The sequence below is a fragment of the Gopherus flavomarginatus genome, chromosome 2, assembly GCF_025201925.1.
Source record: "Gopherus flavomarginatus isolate rGopFla2 chromosome 2, rGopFla2.mat.asm, whole genome shotgun sequence".
Classification (NCBI taxonomy): Eukaryota; Metazoa; Chordata; order Testudines; family Testudinidae; genus Gopherus; species Gopherus flavomarginatus.
The window spans coordinates 34,429,881-34,455,297 of NC_066618.1; the positions used below are offsets into that span (position 1 = coordinate 34,429,881).

Below are 25,417 nucleotides of genomic sequence, written 5' to 3' on the forward strand. Positions count from 1 at the left end.
ACAGGGCTAGCAGCGGTATGTAGCAGTAAAACTGTAATTAGTAATCTACATCAGCTAATGATATGGTTAATGAAGTTAAATATGCTTCAAGTTCAACATTGTTAACTTTAGGTTGATACGGAATCAATTTTTGATTCCTTTGCTGAAAAGTTTTAATATCTGGGAGTTTATGCAATAGTTGACAATTATCAGCTTTATATAGATTTGGCCCCTTGAGAAGAGACATTTTTAAAACTCAGGCAAGTTGACCTGCATCATGAGTTTTATCGTCAATGCATGTTCCATTAATGGTTTCCTTCAGGGCCTGCATTGTTTAAGGAAAAAGCAGCAGGAGCTCAAAGACCTCCTTTTTTCTTGCCAGGATGAGCTCAAGCAGTTCTTGTTGATGTAGAAATATATTTCTACTCAATACTCACCTGAAAGCAAGTGAGCTGACAAAGCATTGACATTTTTGTCACCATACTGATGTTTGTCCATAATACTGCAGTGCTAGTGCCAGAGGATATCACTGAAAAGAAAGGTACATCTTTTTCTCACTCCACAAGCCATTAAGAGAAGGTAGATTGAAGGGATGGTATCAAGCAATGCCTTGTCAAGTCTCAGTTGCCCAAATTAGTAGTCGGGACATCCAAAAGAAATGAAGTGTTAGTATTTCTGCAAAACCTATTTTTTCTGCTTTAGGAGTTGGAATTAAAACATGGCTATCCCTAAACAATAATTAAATAGCTTCCTACTCACTCCTCCCCCCCCCCTGCAATATTTAATTCAGCTAGTCAAATACATTAGACAACTATACAGTTATTTTTGGTTTTACATTAGTGTTTCTCTCTCAGTAGCCACCTCGACTGATCAATAGTTTAAGGAAAATTACTTGCTCTCTTCCAGGTGTTTAGTTAGAACCTCTATTGCAACAAGTCTAGTGTTATAATTAGAATACCTTGTACAGGAAAAAAAAGTTACCTTAATTTGCTCCCAGTTCACCAGCTTAATTTGCTCCCAGTTCACCAGCTTATTTATCTTGGATTACAGTCATATGATACAACACATAATAGCAGGACAGGTTTTAGGCATTTTACTGCCTTTCACAAACTTGAATATCCATACCAATAACCACTGATTTCCTGAGGAAACTACAATGCATTGATCACCTCCCAGAAAACACCATCCTAGCCACCATGGATGTAGAGGCTCTCTACACAAACATCCCACACACAGATGGAATACAAGCTGTCAGGAACACTATCCCTGACGATGCCACAGCACAACTGGCTGCTGATCTCTGTGCCTTTATACTTACACACAACTATTTCAAAATTGATGACAATATATATCTCCAGATCAGTGGCACTGCTATGGGCACCTGCATGGCCCCACAATATGCCAATATCTTTATGGCCGACCTGGAACAACGCTTCCTCAGCTCTCATCCACTCACGCCCCTTCTCTACCTACGCTACATTGATGACATCTTCATCACCTGGACCCATGGGAAAGAGACTCTGGAAAAATTCCACCAGGATTTCAACAGCTTCCACTCCACCATCAACCTCAGCCTGGACCAATCTACACGGGAGGTCCACTTTCTTGACACCAGGGTGCAAATAAGTGATGGTCACATTAACACCACCTTATATCGAAAACCTACCGACCACTATGCCTACCTTCATGCCTCCATCTTCCATCCCGGACTCATCACACGATCCATTGTCTACAGCCAAGCACTGAGATACAACCGCATCTGCTCTAACCCCTCAGACAGAGACCAACACCTACAAATTCTCCACCAAGCATTCTCAAAACTACAATACCCGCATGAGGAAATAAGGAAACAGATCAACAGAGCCAGACGTGTACCCAGAAGCCTCCTACTGCAAGACAAACCCAAGAAAGAAACCAACAGGACTCCACTGGCCATCACATACAGCCCCCAGCTAAAACCCCTCCAATGCATCATCAAGGATCTACAACCCATCCTGGACAATGATCCCATACTTTCACAGGCCTCGGGTGGCAGGCCAGTCCTTGCCCATAGACAACCTGCCAACCTGAAACATATTCTCACCAGTAACTGCACATCGCACCATAATAACTCTAGCTCAGGAACTAATCCATGCAACAAACCTCGATGCCAACTCTGCCCACATATCTACACCAGCGACACCATCACAGGACCTAACCAGATCAGCCACACCATCACTGGTTCATTCACCTGCACATCCACCAATGTAATATACGCCATCATATGCCAGCAATGCCCCTCTGCTATGTACATTGGCCAAACTGGACAGTCTCTACAGAAAAGGATAAATGGACACAAATCAGACATTAGGAATGGCAATATACAAAAACCTGTAGGGGAGCATTTCAGCCTCCCTGGCCACACTATTGCAGACCTTAAGGTGGCCATCCTGCAGCAAAAAAACTTCAGGACCAGACTTCAAAGAGAAACTGCTGAGCTTCAGTTCATCTGCAAATTTGACACCATCAGCTCAGGATTGAACAAAGACTGTGAATGGCTTGCCAACTACAGAACCAGTTTCTCCTCTCTTGGTTTTCACACCTCAACTACTAGAACAGGGCCTCATCCTCCCTGATTGAACTGACCTCGTTATCTCTAGCTTGCTTGCTAGCATATATATACTGCCCCTGGAAATTTCCACCACATGCATCTGAAGAAGTGGGTATTCACCCACGAAAGCTCATGCTCCAAAACGTCTGTTAGTCTATAAGGTGCCACAGGATTCTTTGCTGCTTTTACAGATCCAGACTAACACGGCTACCCCTCTGATACTTAATATCCATACCAGCACCCCCCCTATTCTGGGGTCTGTCTCTCCCTCCTAAATTCAATTCAATTAATGCTGGGCCCTTACTGCTACCCATATCACTCACATCATCCTGGCACACAGTTTTTTAGCAGCTCTGGGCACTCCCTTCTTCTCTTGGGCCACTTGCCCAGGAGCTAATGGTTGTATTGGGGTAGGTAAGGAAGGAGCCACTTCTTACCATTCCTTGAAGGGAGATGATTGGGAGACAGGAGTTCAGTGCCCAGTATAATGTAGAGCTTCTCTGGAGCAGGCCACCTATGCAACTTACTCTAACATGAATTCTGTGCAGTATTCTTCTTACTATCAAACTAAGTTCCAATCTTCTATTACTTTTGAGAGATTTTACTGATTTCTCAGAGGTTAGCAAGAATCTTTTGCACACAGCTCTAATAAATTTACTAACACCATGAGTGTGGTTGTAGTGCTAACAGATTTAGGTCTCCTTCAGTGACAGTCCATGTCTATACGTTCCATCTTCAAGAATACAGAATACACACGACAACACTGTCTCAATTCTGAACTAATTTTGTGCAAAGTATAACAGCACCCAATTACTGTTTATACTTCTGTAGTGTTTAACTCCGTACACTATACATATATGTCTACACCTAAGAGGTTTCAGCGGCACACCTGCAGCACAATAGTGCTTCAATGTAGGAACTACCTATGCTGACAGAAGGCATTCTCCCATTGGTGTAGGTAGGTCTTCTGTCAACCTAGCATTGTCTACAGTGGGGACTAGGTCAGCTTAACTACGCCACTTAGGGGTGTGGATTTTTTACAACCTCAAGCAACATAGTTAAAACTGACTTCATTTCTAGTGTAGACCATGCTAATGATGAGCCAAGATCATCCCCTCCCCCCTTACTGAAGGGCAGATAAGGTTGAACCTCATTACTAGTTGCGCAAACACAGCAAGTCACTGTCTTCTACCTAAGTTAGTTTGAATTTTTATGAAGTCGTGTTAGCACACACTTACCAATTGTTGCTGCAAGTTCTGGGTCAAATGTATCATCTGTGAACCGCAACAGAAGGCTGATGGAGGGAGGAAAAAGAGATACTATTAGAACACTAAGTATTTTGTTGTTGGAGTGTAACTGTAGCTTGCCAGATGAGTACATTATTGTATACCACAAGACTGAAAGCAACATTAATATAAAACAAGGTAGACCCCAGTGTCATCTTCAAGACAGTGCAAATAAAAGTAATGCATGTCAGCTTGCTGTATAACTAACTCACTATGTTTTGAGAAAGGAGTAGTTATTTTTACTCTTCAATTCCAATACTGAGAAAGCCTCTTTGAGGCTAGGCCTCAATCTCTGCTCTGACTAGGGTTATCCAAAACAACATCACATGCTCTACTGTTCAGAATATTTCATTTCTATTGTTCAATTTCAAGTCTCCTAAAAACTCAGTGCAAAAAAGCACAACATTTTTGCAAGTTTGAAAGAACTTACCACAGTAGGAAGAATTTAAGGAACAATACATATGCAAAACTTCTTAGACACAGAAAGCCACAGAACTTTAATGGTAAGTATGAAAAAAAACCTCACAATTATTTCTATTTCTAATGTACAGGTTCCAGAATACACTGAAAAATATGAATGCAACTTCACACAAATTAAAGTTCTGATGAAACTGTGAACACTAAAAGTTAAATTTTACATTGTACAGGTGTGGATGGCACTTCAAATTACAGAATATTCTGTAATGGGACCATCTAAAAAAATCTATTATCCAAGAGCAGCTAGTCCTATAAGAAGAGGGGAAGAGTCAGTGAAGACACCCAGAGTTCAGAACCCCCGGAGGAATACAGGAGGACTCGCAGACGATTGCGAGGGAGAATAAAGACAAGAGAACTTGCAGTAAGAAAAAAACAGGACGAAGGCCAGAGAATCACACTATCGACTGGAAAAGGGAGGTCTACGTGATTGGTGACTTCCTACTAAGAACAGACAGGCCTGTCACCAGACCTGATCTGGAAAAAAAGAAAGGTGTGCTGTCTGCCAGAAGCTAAGACTTGGGATGTGGACCTGATGTTGAAGAAGATCCTAATTGAAGCAGGAAAGAATCCACTGATTGTTCCCATATGAAGGATAAATTATACATTCCAGCAAGAATCTAGCTGTAACAAGGGAGGATATGCCGGGCTGGGAAATGGAGGCTGAATGATCTTCAGTGGGATCTACATGCCCCAAGAGTGGGAGAACAAAAGGGAGACAAGATGATGATGATCAACAGATGGTTCAGGCAGTGGTGCTATAAGGAGGACTTTGGGATGTTTGACCACTGGAAGGCATTCATGGACAGAAGACTGTTCTCCTGGGAAGGACTCCACCTCTGCCAGGAGGGAAATAAACTTCTGGGATGGATGCTGGCACAACTGATTAAGAGTTTAAAATAGGAACTTGGAGGGGACAGTTGGGAGACACTCGTGTAATCTTCATGCTTGATTTGAACATTGAGCAGGAGGAAAAATCAAGTAAGGAAGGATACAACAATGGAGAAATGGACATCAAGTGGAAAGACAATGCTGATACCTATGAAGCTAACAGTCAGTTAGACGATACCGAAAGTGGAATGACTATGCATTTGGCTGAGGAATCTGGGCAGAGACAAGTAGAAATAACTAAGAAGTTTTAACACTATTGCAAGGAACCTGGGTAACAAAATAGAAGAACTAGAACTACAGGTGCAGGAAGTGAAAGCAGATATTATAGGGATAACAGAAACATGGAATAGTAGTCATGACTGGAGTACTGGTATCGAAGGGTAAGTGTTGTTCAGGAGACAGAAATAAAAGGTAAAGGTGGTAGAATAGCATTGTATGCTAATGATGAGATAGACTGTAAGGAAATTAGAAGAGATGGAATGACTAAGACAGAATCTGTTTTGGCTAAAAATCACATTGGGGAAGAAAGCTACTAGAGGTTTCCCTGGGATAGTACTAGGGGTAGGCTACAGACCTCCAGGATCCAGTTTGGATATAGACAGAGACCTCTTTAATGTTTTTGGTGAAATAAATGCTACTAGGAATTGCCTGATTATGGAACATGTTAATTAGTTAGGGAAGTGGACTGGACAGAAGAACTCAAGGATCTGAATGTGGAGGAGGCTTGGAATTACCTTAAGTCAAAGCTGCAGAAACTATCCAAAGCCTGCATCCCAAGAAAGGGGGAAAAAATTGTAGGGGAGAGTTGCAGAGCAAGCTGCATGAGCAAGCATCTCAAAAACAGGTAATTAAGAGAAAGCCTACAAGGAATGGAAGATGGGATGGATCAGCAAGGAAAGCTACCTCTTGAAGGTCAGGAAGTGTAGGTATAAAATGAGAACTGTCAAAAGCCAAGCAGAGTTGGATCTTGCAAAGGAAATTAAAACGAGTAGCAAGAGGTTCTATAACCATATAAGATGAAAAAAGGAAAGGAGGTGGACCGCTAAGCACAGAGGATGGGGTGGAGATTCAAGATAATACTGTAAAGGCATGGCCCAACACCTAAATGAATACTTCGCCTCAGTTTTTAATATGACTAATGAATAGTTTAGGGGCAGTGGCAGGGTGGCTAACGGAAATGAGTATATGGAAGTGACCACATCCAAAGTCAAAGTCAAACAGTTTAACAGGACTAAATCTGGGAACCTAGATAATCTCCATCTGAGAATATTAAAGGAACTAGCACGTGAAATTGCAAGCTCAAATAGCAAGAATTTTTCATGAATCTGTAAACTTGGAGGTTATATCCTATGACTGGAAAATGCTAATACAGTTCCTACTTATAAGAAAGGGTAAAAGTGATCTGGGAAGCTACAGGCCTGTTAGTTCGACTTGAACTGTATGCAAGGCAGGGTGGATTTGATTTAAATCATGATTTAAATCACCAGTCAGGAAGACTTGATTTAATCATGGGTTTCTACATAAAAGTGCATTCGTTTGTTGTTATAACCTTAATACAGTAACTCCTCACTTAATGTTGTAGTTACATTCCTGAAAAATGCAACTTTAAGTGAAATGTTGTTAAACAAATCCAATTTCCCCATAAGAATTAATGTAAATGAGGGGGTTAGGTTTCAGGGAATTTTTTTTCCCCACCAAACAAACTATACGATAGATAGACATACACATATACAGAGTATAAGTTTTTAATACTGGTACGCAATGATGATGATTGTGAAGCTTGGTTGAGGTGGAGGAGTCAGAAGGTGGGATATTTCCCTTACTGCTAAATGATGAACTAGCAATTGGCTGAGCCCTCAAGGGTTAACTCCCTTCATTCCTGCTGCCTTGTAGAGTGAGAGAGGGGGTATGTGTGAGAGAGATATGTGCATTTACCCTTTAAGTACACTGCCTTGTTAATTAGATCAGCTTGCTGAGACCTCAGCTGCTGCAAGTTCCTTCCGTCCTGAGCCCTGATGTGTACCTCTTGCTCTATGGAAGATGGGGTAAGCAAGGTGCAGGAGCAGGAGGGAGGGGGACACCCTGACATTAGCCTTCCTCTTCCTTCCCTCCCCCCCGGACAATAGGTAGGAGTCTCGGGAGCAGCCCCAAGGCAGAGGGTAGGAGCAGCACATGGCAGTGGGGGGGGGTGGAACACAGCTGAACTGCAGGCAGCTGCTGCACAGGGAACTTAGGGAGCAGGGGGCTGACAGGGTGGCTACCAGTCCATCCTGGTTCCAATCCCCCACCAGCTAGCTGCAACGGGCTGCTCTTCCTGCAAGCAGTAGACAAAGCAGGGGGCTGCCACATGATGTTAGAAGGAAGCATTGCACAACTTTAAACGAGCATGTTCCCTAATTGATCAGCAACATAACAACAAAAGCAACGTTAACTGGGACAACTTTAAGTGAGGAGTCACTGTACATATTCTTCACAACTCAGAGATAGAGGTAGGTTTCATTTTTAGAAGGTATACGCTACACATTTTTTAAGTGATTTATTTTGAAGACTTTTCAGATTAGTTTTACAGCCATATCAGAAAATGAATGACTGGTTATTTCATTTGCCAAAGGTAATTGAAGCAGATATTTATGAAGTCACTGGGAGGTGAACTATCTCCAATTCAACAGGTTAATCATTAATATTTGGAGGATTTTCTTGCCAGGCTGTATTAGGAGGATAACAATCACCAGACAGACATTTAAACTGATTTAACTAAAACAATGGTTACGTATTCTGGATTTTTTTTTCCTTTCTTCAACAGCAAACATATATTTTAACAAAACAGGCATATGAATTTTTGAATTCAGTTAAACATTCAAGTTTTTTAAAAATCAGGTTGTCATAAACAGATAGTTAAGGGTTAATGTCTCTTTTACCTGTAAAAGGGTTAAGAAGCTCAGTAAACCTGGCTGACACCTGACCAGAGGACCAATAGGGAGGACAAGATACTTTCAGATCTTGGTGGAAGGAAGTCTTCATTTGTGCTGTTTGTTTTGTTCGTTGTTCACTCTTGGGGCTAAGAGGGACCAGACGTGCACCCCAGGTTTCCCCAAATCTTTCTGAAACAGTCTCTCATGTTCAAAATAGTAAGTACTAGCTAGAAAAGGCGGATTAGTCTTATGTTTGTTTTCTTAACTTGTGAATGTGTATTTTGCTGGAAGTATTTTTACCTCTGTTTGCTGTAACTTGAATTTCAGGCTGGGCAGGGGGAGGGGGAGTCCCTCTAGTCTATATGAGCTGAATACCCTGTGAACATTTTCCATCCTGATTTTACAGAGATAGAAAAAGTAAAAATTTTCTTTAATTAAAAGCTCTCTTTTTTAAGAACCTGATTGATTTTTTCCCCCCTTGTCTAAGACCCAAGGGGATTGGGTCTGAACTCACCAGGGATTGGTGGGGGGAAGGGAGGGGGGGGAAGGTTAATTCCTCTCTGTTTTAAGATCCAAGGAATTTGGATCAGTGTAGTCTCTCAGGGTAACCCAGGGAGGGGGAAAGGTTTATTTCTCCTTGTTTTAAGACCCAAGGGGTTTGGGTCTTGGGTTCCCCAGGAAGGTTTTGGGGGAACAGAAAGTGTGCCAAACACTATATTTTGGCTCGTGGCAGCGCTATCAGATCTAAGCTAGGAATTAAGCTTAGAAGGGTACATGCAGGTCCCCACTTTTAGGTGTTTTTTTTTTAAACTAAAATAGTTAAATGAAAAACAAATTAAATAGACTGTCAACCTGCTCAATATGAAAAACTTAAAATATTGGCTTCTGCAGCTAAGTCACGTCACCTTCATTTTCCTGTTTCTTTTCTAGATTATGAACAAACAAGCCTTCCTGCTTTTTCAGGTCCCAAATGATTTCTCAATTTGGAATGAATTAGTCCAAAAGGAAAAAAAAATATTCTTTCTACACCGGCAGAAGAAGCTACTGCCATTAAATGAGATTATCACTTCATCAGTCTCTGAATCCAAGTGCTTAAGTGACTTCAACCAGTTCCCTGGTGTTTAAAAAAAAAAAAAAAAAAAAAAAAAAAAAAGAAAGTCACATCAAACATATATTACTTGAATGGTTCTTATTCCCAAACTAGGACTCTTTTACAGCCTGCTGCTGTTATAGGTTTTCCCTTCTAGTGAAAGAATGGTATGGTAGATTCAAAATCAATTAAGGCTACACTCAGAAAGGCCTCAAGACTTCTGGAATATGCTGCTCAAACAGTTTTACTTTTGATTCTACTGTCCCTCTCTTCTCACATTTATCTACAGACTTCTCCTTGTGCAGATGTATTTCACCCTCAACAATAGGGTGACTAGATGTCCCGATTTTATAGGGACAGTCCTGATTTTTGGGTCTCTCTTCTATGGGCTATTACCCCCCCATCCCCTGTCCTGAGTTTTCACATTTGCTTTCTGGTCACCGTACTCAGTCTTCTATTCATTGAACTTTTTGAAATTTTGCACTTTTAGAGAGGTAAGGGGTTGACTCTGTGTTCATAAGTTTGCAGAGGGACAATAGGGTTGATTTTAAATAAATATCTAGAGGTAAGAAATAAAACATTTTTTGCTGTTAACAAGCATATTATCTCTGGAGACAAATCCACACAGTTTGAGAACTGCAAAACTAAGCATTTCTTATGATATCTTCTAGACAGACCACTGAGTCCCATTGGGTAGATAAAAAGATTAACCTAAACAATCTATATAGAAGCCCCTAGAATCCCATAAATTTGGGTCCCTAATCCATGAACTATTGGAAGTCATTTACAAAATGTGTCAAACATTACATGAATATATTGTCTCATATTATAGAATTAATAATCCCTATTTCATGATGAGAGTTTTAATTAAGATACATTATAGCTCAAAGATTCCTCAAAAACCAATCTAAAGGTAAAAAACATTTTATCAAAAAAATCATTGATTTTTATCCATCCTGATGCAAGGACTTGGAACAAATTTTGAAAGAGAAAGCAGCTAAGGACATAGAGGTAAACAGTAATTGGGATAAAATACAACATGGCTTTACAAAAGGTAGAGCATGCCAAACCAACCTGATCTCCTTCTTTGAGAAGTTAACTGAGTTTTTAGACAAGGAAATGAATTAGATCTAATCTATCTGGTTTCAGTAAGGCACTTGATATAATTTCTCATGTGGAGTGTTAGTTAAATTGGAGAATATGGGGATTAATATGAGAACTGAAAGTGGATAAGGAATTGGTTAAAGGGGAGACTACAATGGGTCATAGAGAAAGATGAACTGTCAGGCTGGAGGGAAATTACCAGTGGAATTCCTCAGGGATCAGTCTTGGGACCTAATCTTATTTAACATTTTTATTAATAAACTTGGAACAAGAAGTGGGAGTGTGCTAACAAAATCTGTGGATGACACAAAGTTGGGAGGTAATGCCAATATGGAGGAGGACCATAATATCATACAAGAAGATCTGGATGGCATTGAAATGAGACTAATAGAAATGGGATGAAATTTAATAGTTCAAAGTCATGCACTTCGTGAACAACAAAAATAATGTGTGCTATAAGCTAGAGATGTATCAGTTGGAAGTGACAGAAGAGGAGAAAGAGCTGGGTGTATTGGTTGATCATAGGATGACTATGAGCAGCCAATGTGATGTGGCAGTGAAAAAAGCTAATGAAGTCCTATGATGCATCAGACAAGTTATTTCTTTAGAGAGGGAAGTGTTAGTATTATTATACAAGGCACTGGGGAGATTTCATCTGGAATACTGTATGCAATTCTGGTCTCCCATGTTTAAGAAAGATTAATTCAAAGTCGAACAGGTAAAGAGACGGGCTACTAGGATGATCCGACAAATGAAAAACCTACCTTATGAGAGGAGACTCAAAGACCTTGGCTTGTTTAGCCCAACCAAAAGAGGGCTACGCGAAGATGATTGTTCTCTATAAATACATCAGAGGGATAAACACCAGGGAGGGAGAGGGGTTATTTAAGTTAAGTGCCAACATGCACACAAAAACAAATGGATATAAACTGGCTATCAACAAGTTTAGGCTTAAAATCAGACAAAGGTTTCTAACTATTAGAGGAGTGATGGTTCTGGAACAGCTTTCCAAGGGGAACAGTGGGGGCAAAAAACCTAATTGGCTTCAAAACTGAGCTTGATAAGTTTATACAGGGGACAGTATGAGGAGACTGGCTACTTGCCAGCGTAAGCAATCTGTCACTGCTAGCAGCAAATATCTCCAGTGGCTAGAACACTAGATGAGGAGGGCTCTTGAGTTACTACAGAGAATTCTTTCCCAGGTGTCTGCCTGGTGAGTATTGCCTACATGCACAGGGTCTAATTAATTCCCATATTTGAGGGTGAGAAGGAATTTCTCCCTGGGTCAGACTGACAGAGACCCTGGGATTTTTTTTGCCTTCCTCTGCAGCATGGGTCACTTGCAGGCTTAAACTAGTGTAAATGGTGGATTCTCTGTAACTTGAAGGCTTTAAATCATGATTTGAGGACTTCAATAATTCAGCCAGAGGTTGTGTTTCTGTTACAGGAGTGGTTGGGTGAGGTTCTGTGGCCTGTAACATGCAAGAGGTCAGACTAGACGATCATGATAGTGCTTTCTGGCCTTAAAGTCTATGTACAAGGATTCTCATTTTGGCATACTAGCCATAATACTACACTGAGAAAGTTCCTTTTAAGATACTAATCAGTGATTTTACATGTTTGGGACAAGAGTTTATAACTATGATGGATATCCTGTATTGAATTTCACTGTCTAGTGCAGCAAAATATAGGGCATCTGAAGTGTGACACTATCACATATAGAAACCAAGTTTATTTTACAGAGAATTTGAACATAAAAAGTGCCAGTATCGCCAGAAGCGTGACTATAAAGTTGAGGAAGTTCTATCATTGTGTGTGTGTGTATTGCAAGCCCGAACTGCTTACTTTACCTACAAAAAAGTAAGAGCTTAATTAAGGAAGGGTTAAATTGTCCGAGCAGAAGCAGTGTTTTTAGTGTAAAAAATAACACTACAGTAACTCATCGCTGAGCATCCTCCCACTTAACATTGTTTCAAAGTTATGTCACTGCTTCATTAGGGAAAATACTCATTTAAAGTTGTGCAATGCTCCCTTGTAAAGTCAGCCAAACGACGTTATAAGGGAGCATTGCACAAGTTCCTCTTCTCGGCTTCCTCTCCCTCCCTTCCTCCCTGTACTTTCCCTGCCACCAAACAGCTGTTTGGCAGCACTTATGACTTTCTGGGAGGGATGGAGGAAGAGAGTGAGCGAGTGGGGAAGCTGTCTCCTACCCACTGGCAGGCAGGGCCACCCGGAACTCAGGGGCTTTAGCGGCTGCAGAGCCCTGGGCTAAGGGGGCCCCGGCCTGAAGCCCCTTTCGGAATGCAGCCCTGTGAGCACAGGTTGAAGAACTCAGGAGGAGCAGGGGCAGCCACACAGCCAGTGGCCGGAGAGAAGCAGCACTTTCCCCTTCAAAGCCGGTCAGAGAGAAGCGGCACTTTAAAGGGGAAAAACACCACTTCTCTCCAGCAGCTGGCTGCCCCTGCTCCTCCTGAGTGCTCCGGCCCGTGCTCGCAGGGCCGCATTCCGAAAGGGGCTTTAGAGCTGCAGGCCAGGGCCTTGGGGCCCCCTTAGCCCAGTTCCCTGCAGCCCCTGAAGCACCTGCATTCCATGTGGCCCTGCCTGCCAGGGGCAGCTCCCAGAATCGGGGCCATGGGGGTGGTGCTGCGCTGTGCAGAGCCACCTGCACACCTCCTGCCTGCCCCAGCCCTGAGCCTCCTCCTGCACAGGGCTTTGGAGTGGAGCCTGGAGCTGGAGCGGCACGTTTTTGCCTGGAGCTGGAGTGGAGCCAGAGCACAGCTCCAAAGCCCTGCTCCCGCACCCCCACCCTGAGTGCCCTCCCACAACTTAACTCCCTGCCAGACCCTGCACCCCCAACCCTGAGCCCCAGGGGTAAGCCAGGGACACCTCCCCACCACAGTACAGTACTGTGCAGTATATAATGCCTTTTGTCTGCCCCCAAAAAAAATTCCTTGGAACCTAACCCCCCACATTTACATTAAATCTTATGGGAAAATTGGATTTGTTTAACTTGCAGTTATGTCCCTGAAAAAATGCAACTTTAATGTTAAGTGAGGATTTACTGTACTTGACAGAAAGTTGCAGTTTACCTTCTAAATAAATGAAGAAAACTTTAAATGCTAAGTGGCTTTAATGTTATTCTTGGATATAAAATAGTGAAATCCTTATGACATAAAAATAAGATTTTTAAATGTCTGTTTTGAGATATTAAATACATACAACAGGTAACTAAGATGTAGGAGTTATTTATCTAAATGCAAACTTTCACAAGGTCACATGAACAAGAGATGACTTAATCTAAAAGAAATTTGCTCAAGTCATGTTGGTCATCACAGGATTAGTGCAAAACTTTTACAGATCTGATACACTGAGGATTCGAAAGAGGCAGTGACTAGCTGTCACCTTCTTTAAACTATTAGAAGGCAAGACTTAGCAGTAGCTGTTTCCCTTTTATCTGATGCAAGATAGCAGAATTAAGTTATTGTTTTAAAAAGCATTTATTTCTAAATGTAATATAGTTAGGCTTGGAATGATTAGGTTTTTTTATTAGTAAATGTCAACAAACAGTAATGGAAATAAACACACAAACCAAAAAAAATTTCATTTGATAATAATAGAAATTTACAGATAGGCAAAAGAAAAATGTTTGAGACTGCATTTGATTTAAGGATATTTACTTTGTTAAAATTTCAAGTCAAAATGTACAATTAGTAATTTAATATTCTAAAGCTTTAACTTTGTATATCTCAAGGTCTACTGTCATTAAGTAATTACTGTGACACCCCCAACTGTCCAACGCCACATAATTTCCCACAACCGTGAAAATAAATTAAAATCAATAAAAATAATTTAACACTGTTATCCACCAAAATGATAAAAAATAAAAATCAAATTCTGCCAAGCCTAACTTTGATACCCTCACATGTACAGCACATACATCTTTTCGACACAGTGTGGTCAGGACCCTCTTTTCAGATCTCATTTGAAAAATCCATGCATAATAAAATGGAGGGGAGGCAACAGATCTGTCTGAGTAGGACAGTTTTGATATTTGTATTTAGTCCCTGTTTTAACTATGTCAAGGGACTGTTCAAAGAACCCCTACTCACTCACTGCAAGAAGGTCCATGCTAGTATGATCCTCAGGTACTGGGAAGCAGTGATTCAGAAGTAATTTAACAAGTTGCATCTTAAGGACCGTGGGGCGGGGTGCGGTGGAGTGGGGGGGGCAGCTAAGAGGGAGCCTGCTTCTGAACAGAAACAGAGAAGACAACTAGGTAAGAGGGTCCTCAAGGATAAGCAGGAGGGAAGATAGCCTGACTGTGAGGAGGAACGTCCCACACAAGGCATGGGAGGCCCCTAAATGAGGAGGGGCAGAGGGTAAAGTCCCAACCCTGAGGCAGGGGGCAGTCTGTGACCAGATCCAGGACGTGAAGGGTCCCTGCTAGCCTGACCAGGGACAGAGGGAAGGGGCCCGGACCTGGGGGCGGTGCACGCTGGCTGTCACCAGAGCTTGAGGGAAGGGGCCTGGCCCGGCCCAGAGCTCGCTGTTAACACAAGGGGCCCGGACCTGAGGGGAGGGGGGATGCCGCTGGCTGTCAACGGGGCCGGGGGACGGGCCCGAGAAGGGGGGACGCCGCCGGCTGTCAACAGGACCGGAGGGGCCCAGACCTGAGGGGGCGGGAGCTCCAGGCCTAAGGGGGGGGGGGGTGTTGGCTGTCACCAGGGCCGGAGGGGAGGGGCCGGGATCCTCCCGCTTGGTGTGAGCAAGGCAGGCCCGGACCTGAGGGGGGGCGGGGCCGCAGGCTGTCACCAGAGCCAGAGGGGCCCAGACCTGAGGCGGGGGGGAAAGTTGGCTGTCAACAGGACCAGGGGAGGGGCCCGGACCTGAGGGCGGGAGGTCCAGAACTGAGGGGGGGGCGTTGGCTGTCACCAGGGCCGAAGGGGAAGGGCCCAGATCCTCCTGTTGGGTGTGAACAAGGGAGGGGCCCGGACTTGGGGGAGGGAGGCCAGGACCTGAGCGGGGAGGGTTCCCCTGCAGACTGTCAACAGGGCCGGGGGGCGAGGCGGTACCTGAGGCCGGCAGCCCCGCATCAGGAGGCCTCACCGGGCCGGGCCCCTCGGGAGGGAGGTGGCCAGCACGGCACCGGGCCCAGGCATGACCAGCCGGCCGGGAGAGTGACGCTGCCTCACCTGGACTTGCCGACGCCGCTCTCGCCGATGATGAGGATCTTCAGCGTGGTCAGTATGTCCTCGTCCATCCCGAGCGAGCCCGGCCGACCCCAACTCTCACCTCCTTGCGCAGACTAGTCTAGCCCAGTCCGCTCGTGACTGCGCATGCGCACTCAGCCCTTTTTATTTTTCAGTTTTCTATTGCAGCCCCTCCACGCATGCGCTTTGACCCGCCGCCACTTACGAGAACGAACTTCCTAAGCCTCCCCTGCGGCGCATGCGCCGGAGAAGGCAGTTGTGTTTAGCCGCTTAGAGGCAGGTGCGTTCGGCGATGTGCTGTCACCGCGGGACTGGTCTGCGCGCCCCACTCAGTACTTCAGCGAACAGCCCCGTGCGCTGCGTCACCCGCGCAGACTGGGGCCTTCGACTGCTGCTCCTCTGCCCCCGGCCTGGGTGCTGCCCGGGGGGTGTGGCTGCGCTGCGGCCGGGGGATCAGTCTCCTACACCTGGGCTCTGCCCCGGGGGGTATGGCTGCGCTGCGGCCGAGATCAGCCCCCCACACCTGGGTGCTGCCCCGGGGGGTATGGCTGCGCTGCGGCCGAGATCAGCCCCCCACACCTGGGTGCTGCCCGGGGGGGGGTATGGCTGCGCTGCGACCGGGATCAGCCCCCCTACACCTGGGCTCTGCCCCGGGGGGTATGGCTGCGCTGCGACCGGGATCAGCCCCCCTACACCTGGGTGCTGCCCGGGGGGTATGGCTGCGCTGCGGCCGAGATCAGCCCCCCACACCTGGGCTCTGCCCCGGGGGGTATGGCTGCGCTGCGGCCGAGATCAGCCCCCCACACCTGGGTGCTGCCCGGGGGGGGGGTATGGCTGCGCTGCGACCGGGATCAGCCCCCCTACACCTGGGCTCTGCCCCGGGGGGTATGGCTGCGCTGCGACCGGGATCAGCCCCCCTACACCTGGGTGCTGCCCCGGGGGTGGTGGCTGCGCTGCGGCCGAGATCAGCCCCCCACACGTGAGTGCTGCCCGAGGGATATGGCTGTGCTGCGGCCGGGATCAGCTCCCCACACCTGGGTGCTGCCCCGGGGGTATGGCTGCGCTGCGACCGGGATCAGCTCCCCACACCTGGGTGCTGCCGGGGGGGGGGGGTATGGCTGCGCTGCGGCTGGGATCAGCTCCCCACACCTGGGTGCTGCCCGGGGGGGGGGGTCGTATGGCTGCGCTGCGGCTGGGATCAGCTCCCCACACCTGGGTGCTGCCCGGGGGGGGGGGTATGGCTGCGCTGCCACCGCGAACAGCCCCCCACACGTGGGTGCTGCTCGGGGGGTATGGCTGCGCTGCGGCCGGGGGATCAGCCCCGCCACACGTGGGTCCTGCCCGAGGGGTATGGCTGCGCTGCGGTTGGGGAATCAGTCTCCCCACCGTAAACAAACTTGCACTAGCTCCGCTCCAGCATGCCAATAATTGCAGCATGGACGTTGTGATGGGGGTGGCAGCTCCGGCTAGTCACCTGACTCAGACCCAAGAGGTGGAAGGGCTTGGACTCCAGCCACCAGTGGAGCCCCAATGTCCATGGGCTATTTCTAGCATGCCAGTGTAACCCACACACCTTCTGGGTGTGGTGTTCTGTCCCATCTAGCGGCACAAAGTTGACTTAAAGAGAGAGAGAAAATGACTCTACAGCCTTAGCTACCGTCTGCTTTTAGCTCATTCAGTAGAGGCTCCTGCATTAAGCGCCAGAGATTCCAGCTTCCATCCTGCCCACGGACAGACCCTGGTTGTCAGTGTTATGCTAGCTCCAGCAGAGTTAGCAGTGTCTACCCATGCTGGGAGGCATGATCACAGCTATTCTGTGGACATATCCTTATTAGTGACCAAATCTACGCGGGGAAGTGGGACAACAGGCTAAATACTGTATTGGGGAAGGGGCTCTATTCAAGAGAATTGGGGTCTTACCCCTCATGGATTTGGGAGGTATAAATTGAGGGCATTTGCTATGGACAGATGGGGAATTGTCAAGAAACCATCTACCCACCCTGTTTATCCATTTTCCCTCCTCTTCCATCATTCTTAGCCTACTATTCATCCAATTATCACCACAGGAAATAAAATTACTATATAAATTATACACACATACTTGGGGAGCTAGGGCTGGAACCTTGTACTACCCAAAAAGAAGGGCCCTACTTAAGATAAAGGATTAGCAGTAAGTATTTTATTCTTTCTGCGCATCAGCTTCTAGAGGGCAAGTGCATATATATAGACAGACCCCTTCCATCCTGCTCTCTCAGAGCCATTCTGTACTGGGTGAAGTTTCAGGGTCCAGCTGAGAAGCAGCTCAGCACCATGATTCCTTTAACAGTGCGGAGGGGTTGCCATCCATACCTGCTTGTCTTCAGGGTTTCAGCTGAAAACAGGATAAATTACTTTCTTGATTTAAAATAAGGTCTAAATTATCTTTCCCCTCCCCAGCTTACTTAGATAAACTTGGGGGTAAGGGTGGATGACAAGTCACCCAAGAGGATGTTCTCAGGGCTTTCAGTTTCTCTGTGTAGGCAGATGTGGTACCTTTGGGACTGGATATCACAGCTGAAGTAGAGAAAAAGTCAGATACAACTGCAAAAAGGAAGGAGAGAGGGAAGGCTACTAGCAAGCAAATCATGTTGAAATGGAGAACAAAATCACTTTCAGTGTGCTGGGGCACGCATGCTACCCCTCAAAACTGAAATATTCCAGCATGTAATTGGAGCATTTGCTCAACCTATCCTTACAAATATTAATATTGATGCAATCACTGCTTGAATACTGTATTCAATTCTGTTGTCCACAGTTCAAGAAGGATGTTGAAAAATTGGAAAGGGTTCAGAGAAGAGCCACAAGAATGATTAAAGGATTAGAAAACCTGCTTTATAGTGATAGACAATATTTAGCTCAATCTATTTAGCTTAACAAAGAAAACGTTAAGCGGTGACTTTGTTACAGTTTATAAGTACATATATAGAGAACAAATATTTAATAATGGGCTCTTTAACAGAGAAAGGTATAACATGGTCCAGTGGCTGGAAGTTACAGCTAGACAAATTCAGACTAGAAATAAGGTGTACCTTTTTAACAGTGAGGCAGTTCACTGGAACAATTTACCAAGGATTGTGGTGGATTCTCCATCACTGACGATTTTTAAATCAGTATCAGATGTTTTCTAAAAGAGATGCTCTAAGTATTATTTGGGGGTAGTTCTATGGCCTGTGTTATACAGATGTCAGACTAGATGATCACAGTGGTTCCTTCTGGCCACAGAATCTATGAATATAAATGCATACAAGCTCATATATAAAAGTTTCGTCGACATGATACAATATTGTACCAGTACCTTTTCTGTACCAACTGTACCTTTTTGCCTATACAGACCTGCTTTACAGGTGTATCAATAAATGTATTGGTTTCCCAATGTTCTCCATTCACTTCCCCCATCTCCTGTTCCACACATATTGCATATTTTGAGATTATTATTTTTTTCAGGTTAACATGACCCATCCCCTTTCTGGACACACTTGATGACACAGGTCCTTCCCTGGGAGACACTTGATTAGGATAAGGAGTAATGGGTTTAATATGCAGGAAGGGAGATTTAGGTTAGAAATTAGGGGAAACTTTCTAATCATAAGGATAGGTAAACATTAGAATAGGCTTCCAAGGGAAGTTATGGAATCGCTGTAATTAGAGGTTTTTAAGAACAGGTTAGATAAACACCTTTGAGGTATAATCTAGGTATACTTGGTCTCACCTCAGCACAGAGGGGCTGAGCTATATGACCTCTTGAGGTCCCTTTCAGTCCTAAAGTTCTATGATTCCCTCAGGGATCCTAACTCCCAATGACTGTGCTATATGAGCACGAAAACAATCATTATCTTATTAGATGTTACAGGCACATCCCTGCAAATAGATGACTATGGCTGTATCTCTTTATTGTAATATTCTGAGATGCATTGAAGGTGTTATATATTATTTTATTACACTAGTATGTATATAAATCCATGTAATTTTGGGGCCCTGTGCACTGTGGCAGTTGCCCCCTCCCCAGCCCGCTTCTGAAGGGTGGGAGCTGCCCGATGAGAGAGCAAGCACTCCCTACCTTCCTCCCACAGCAGCTCCTGTCCCGCATAGCTGGCCTGGCTGTTCACTCAAACCTGTTGGCTTTTTCCACATTGTTCAGGAGTGACACCCCCCACCCCCCGTGATGTGATGCCCTGCCACATCCCCTTTGTGGCCCTGAGTTGCTTTGTGTGTGGGTGTGGGAAGGTGGTTTTTTTCCTCCAGTGATTGGGGGGGTCCACTGAGATGGGAGCCATATGCCAGTGCACTGAATGCGCATTGGATAATCCAGGCCTGTTGAAGTCACTTAGCACCCCATAGAATCAGACCTTACATGTCAGTTTTCATTTAAATAACAGAAAGTTTCTAGCAATTTTGCTTTCAAAGATATCTTTGAAAAAGTAAACTGATTGCTAGGATTGAAGGTTTGTTGCTTATTTTCCTGAAAGCCAGTGACCGCCTCTCCACCCCTTTACCCAGAGCTGATCTATGAAAAACAAGGCCACTGGATTCCTTGACTGATGGCTGCATGGATAAGTGCCATCTAGCTCAATACTGATTTAATGCTGCCACACTGTGAGGCACTCTGAGCCAACTGTCTGCAGTTGGACCAGCTCCCATGCTGAGCAGATGTAACTTGTAGCCATAAGGATGGGTGACTCAGTAAGGTGAGATGCAATGTAAAGTATGGGATTGACAACAAAGTCTAGTCCTGGGTGTGACAGACTCCTTTGACAGTTTTGCCAAATCACTTAATCTTTCTGTTTTAATTTTGACGTCTGTAGAATAGGGATAATAAAATTTACCTCAGAAGATGTTCCAGCAATCGATTAGGTAGTATTTATGCATTTTCTCCAGGCTGCACACAAAACCTTCTGAAGCAGAGGTGCACAAATTGTGGGGCATGCCCCCAGCAGGGAGTGGAGGAATGTTCAGGAGGTGCAGTTGGTGCCCAAGCCTTTTCTGGAGTCCTGAGTATAATGAAAATGAGCATGCTATGGCTGACCTCTCCTTTGAAGGCTCCAACCTATTTTTATGAAGGAGATGCATGAGAATACTGTCTCTCTCCCTGCTGTCAGCAGCCAGGCTGAGCACTGCCTCTCCTGCAGAGATTCACAAGCCTACACATGCTTAATGAGTTTCCGTGACCAGCGCAGAGGACTAAGGAGCCAGGCATGTAACATTGAGCAATTAAAGTAAACTGCTCATAGTCAACACACTTTTACGAGATGGATTACACATTGTTGTGATAATGATGGACAGGAACTGGCTATTTGGTAGGTGGGTAACATGAAAAATTGTGTTGCAGGCCTACCCAAAAATGTTAATGCTGCTTTTGATAGTGACATCATAACTTTGAACATTTTTCAGGAAGACTCAGTTCTTGCTGGTAGTGAAAATCAACACATTTTTAAGATAATTAAAAAGGAACTCTGTATTAATCATTTATAGACGATCCTGGTTTTATGCTAAAGGAATTTGGTTACCTTAAGTAGTGTTCAAGTTTAGTTTTGTGCCTTTAAATGTGGCAAATTTACTAACTAAATGTTAGGCTTCAGTGCTCATTTCACAACTCACCACACTTTATATCAGCTGGAAGATTTTGTAAAAGGCTGGTCAAGTCTCCATTCTGTTAAATTCTGTTCAAATAAATGGATTAATCATTTAATCCCAACAAGAGCAAGCAGTAGTTTTAAAAATAAAAGCCACTTTTTCAGCACTGTGTCAATAACCTTTCAGCTCAACCAAGAACTGACTTTTAAGACTGATTGGATGCACTAAATACACTTTTAAAAATATCTCTAAAGTTACCATTAAAAAGGTATAAACATAGCAGTGCACAAGTGTACCTCTGTTTGGGCATCAGTTTCAGGTGTGCATTCATTACATCTTAAAAAGGAGCAAAATATCTTTTATATTTTTAATTACAACAAAAGTACCAACCGTGAAAAGGATGGGGCAAACAATCAGTGAAAGATCACAGAAGGACCAATGACACATGTGACTAGTTCTGAACCTTGGAGTTTTCCCTCAGTAGCCAAATGTGAGTAAGGCAGAGGTGTGCACCTTGTAAGCATACTGAAACAATTAGGGTTGTGATGACATTTCTTTGTTCATAGGAAGTATATTTTTATCCAATACAATAATCTTAAAAATATTTTACCTAACACCATAAAAAAGTAGAAGTTAAAGAAGGGGCTATTCATAGAACAGATCAAGATGACAAGTCAGTTTCAAATAGAATATATATGCAGGGATCTTGATGAGTTATAAAAAGAATTAGTAACACATTTCCAAAGCTTAGTATCCTCACCTCACTGCATTCATTTCTGGAAAGCTAACTTGAGACTTCTTGCAGATTTATAATGGTGGTGATAAAGCAAGAGGTATTTTTCTGAATATAGGAAATTCTTGCTTGTGGGTGCAGATTAGACTGGTATGTGTCTGCAAGCAAACCAGATCAAATAATTTCTTAGCAATTGTTCTGGGTAAGAAAAGAAATAGATCACTTTTTTTTCTTCAATAGATTGAACCTTGAATAAGGTTGTTAAAAGGAGGAAAGTCAGCAATGGGTCTTTTCTGCACTTGAGAACAAATGCCCTCATTTACCACAAGCCAGTTGGTCTCATGACTTAATAAGGCTAATGCAGCACCTTACAAGAGCCTTTGCCCTCATACACATCTGCAACATATGATTCAAAGGCTGCCACAACATAAGCCATCTGATAAGTTAGGAACACAACCAACCAAGTGAAAAAGATCCTTTTCTGGCACAGGAATATGGATGTGAGAAAGTGAGGAAGTGACGAGGGCCCATGCTACAAAAGGGAATGGGCCATCTGTCTGGCGGTGCTGTGTCTGACAGGTTGAGAATCTGAATGCAGTGCCCCTAAAATTCAGGTGCTGGGTGAAAGGTGTATAGTAAGCAAGGATGCCTGAGTAATAGGAGTTTTCTTCTCCCTCCTGCAGTTGCAGATCATGCTGCATCCACAAATTTCCAGGCTTAGACAGCAAGGACTTAGAATTGGAACCCAAGTTTCTGTGTATTATGTAAAAGGCCAATACTAGATTCCGAGGCTGGCCCAAGTCAGCTGCCATTATTCAATTCTCTCCTATGCCTGTTCATCACTAAGTAGCCATGGCAGCATAACAGCACACATTGTTTATCCTTTCTTACATCTTCCCCTATAAAAACTGCAGCATCGGAGAGTCTTGAAAAGATTTTCTTCTATCCTGCCATGGCTACTGCAGCCTCCTCTTCTCTGAGGTCTTCAAACCACAATTTGAGGACTTCTAACTCAGACATAGGTTAGGGATTTGTTACAGGAGTTGGGGGGTGAGATTCTGTGGCCTGCGCTGTGTAGGAGGTTGGACTAGATGATCATAATGGTCCCTTCTGACCTTAAAGTCTATGAGTCTATGAGTATCTATGTTTTTGGTTTCATCATGTTACTTTTTCACTTATAATATCTTATTATTTTGGGGGCTTATGCTGGAGCATACTGAGCAGCTGCAACTCTCTTTCAATGGGAAATGGGAGTGTTCACCCTTCACAATGAAGTCTATTATAGTTGTAATAGTAATAATAAATATACTACAGTGTCTCACAGGTACATAATGCCCTTCATCCCAAAGTGATTTGAAAACTCCTTAGGAATCTTTTTAACAACTGCTTGAAGTGAAGCTACCCCTGCTGTAGAAAGCAGCAACTGTTTAGGACAGGAGCATAAGAAAAATACCATCTCTATTTGCAAGTGAAGCAGAAAGTTAGATTGGTAAAGACAAAGTATAATTACCTAAATTAGGATTTGGGCAGAACAACAGCTAACATCCACTGGTATAGTCTTGTGAAAATTGTAACGGGGGTGTTTAATCACAACTAAGGCTGCAAGTTTGTTTCAGAGATTACAGATTCTGTTACTTTCTGTGACCTCCATGATTTCTGCCACAGCTGGTGCAGCTGGCTCCGGGGCTGTACAAGCAGCTCAGGCAGCCCTAGGCCAGTTGCACCAGCTGCTGCTGGGTCAGTCTTGGGCCACCGCACCTCTGCCCCCCAACAGCAGCAGGGGAAGTTTGGGAGTGTGGGGGTCTCAGGGCTAAGGTGTGGGAGTGGGTGAGGGCTCTGGGCAGCGCTTACCTTGGGGGGGCTCCCCGGAAGCGGCACCATTTCCTTCCCTCCTTTAGTGCCTACCTCTGTGTGCTGCCTCTTCCCGCAGTCACCGCCCCCACAGCTCACATTGGCCACAGTTCCTGGCCAATGGAAGCTGCGGAGCTGGCAAAGCATGGAGTTAGGAGCTTAGGGAGGGACATGTCGCCACTTCCAAGAAGCCAGATAGGGAGCCTGCCAATCCCACCAACTCCTCTCCCCCCTGCCCTCCTCCAGCACGAGTCCTGGGCTGCTCCCACCCAAGCACCACGGCACCCCCATGACAGCTCCCCCCAGCACTTGCAATATCCCCTGGACTGGCCCCCTAACACCTGCCGCACTCCCGAGGACTCTGCAGTGTCCCCCAGCCTTCCCCTACAGTAGCCACGCCCCACCACGAGCACCCGCAGCACTCCCAAGATTTAGTCAGGGGTTGTGAATTTTTGTTTACTGCCCATGACATGTCCATTACTTTTACTAAAAATACTGTGACGTAGCCTTAATCAAAACTAATGTTCAAAGCCTTAATTTTACCTTTTACTTGATGTAAATTACCTACTGATTAAACAATCCTTTCCCACACCACGCTGGGGTATTGGTTTACTATTATTTTTAATATTTCTGTTGCTTTAGTGTCCAAAGGCCTGCATCAGGATTGGGCCCTACTGTGTTTAGGTGCTGTATGGCCACAGGTCTATGTCCTGAAGAGCTGATCCAGAGAGAAAAAACCCATCTATTAGGTAGGAAATAATAATGCCTATGCCACCTTGAGTTTTCTTGGTGAACTGCTTCTTCAAATACTGACCAGGCTTGACCCTTTCTAAGGGCTCGTCCACACTAGGGGGGGAAAATCGATCTTAGATACGCAACTTCAGCTACGTGAATAACGTAGCTGAAATCGAATATCTAAGATCGGATTACTCACCTGTCCAGACGGCGCGGGATCGATGTCTGCGGCTCTCCGTGTCGATTCCGGAACTCCGTTGGGGTTGATGGAGTTCTGGAATCGATATAAGCGCGCTCGGGGATCGATATATCGCGTCTAGATTAGACGCGATATATCGATCCCCGAGCAATCGATTTTAACCCACCGATACGGCGGGTAGTCTGGACGTACCCTAACTCATGAAATAAGAACGGCCATACTGGGTCAGACCAAAGGTCCATCTTGCCCAGTATTCTGTCTTCTGACAGTGGCCAATGTCAGGTGTCCTAGAGGGAATTAACAGAACAGGTAATCAAGTGATCCATCCCCTGTTGCCCATTCCCGGGTGCCCATTCACATTCCCAATCACAATCCTGGTGGTGGCACAATGCACAGTACTAATTTCAAGAACAACATATATGCAATTTCGTCTTCTCATAACAACATGTAAGCCAAAATGCTTACAGATAAACCAAAACATTTCTTTTGTATCAGGAGTTTGAATTAGGTGACTGAGTTTTCCTGGCATTGAGAAGATTAGTCTCTGTTTTACCTATTGCACCTCTGTTATAAGTATATATAGTTGCACATACTTTTTTAGTGTCTTGTTGATTTACTAAGATTACTTTTCCACTGGGTTTCCTGCATCTTGGTAGTATTCCCCCTTGATTTTCTGGATTCAGTTAGTTAGTTGTCTATTTATGAAGCATCTGGTAACTTGAATGCAGTTAGAGTTTTTTATATTTGTCATTT

At 44.5% G+C, this 25,417-nt stretch overlaps 1 protein-coding gene across 1 annotated transcript in view; it reads right to left on the reverse strand.

Annotated features, from left to right (window-relative positions):
• The window catches only part of RAB18 (RAB18, member RAS oncogene family), a 41,379-nt gene extending 25,690 nt beyond the window's left edge, over window positions 1-15,689 (reverse strand). Inside the window, exons 1-2 of the mRNA XM_050939172.1 lie at window positions 15,519-15,689; window positions 3,808-3,863 (exon numbers count right to left, since the gene is read on the reverse strand). Coding sequence (XP_050795129.1) covers window positions 3,808-3,863; window positions 15,519-15,586 — 124 coding nt within the window. The 5' untranslated portion in view covers window positions 15,587-15,689. The remainder of the gene's footprint in view (window positions 1-3,807; window positions 3,864-15,518) is intronic.
• Window positions 15,690-25,417: the final 9,728 nt, after the last annotated feature.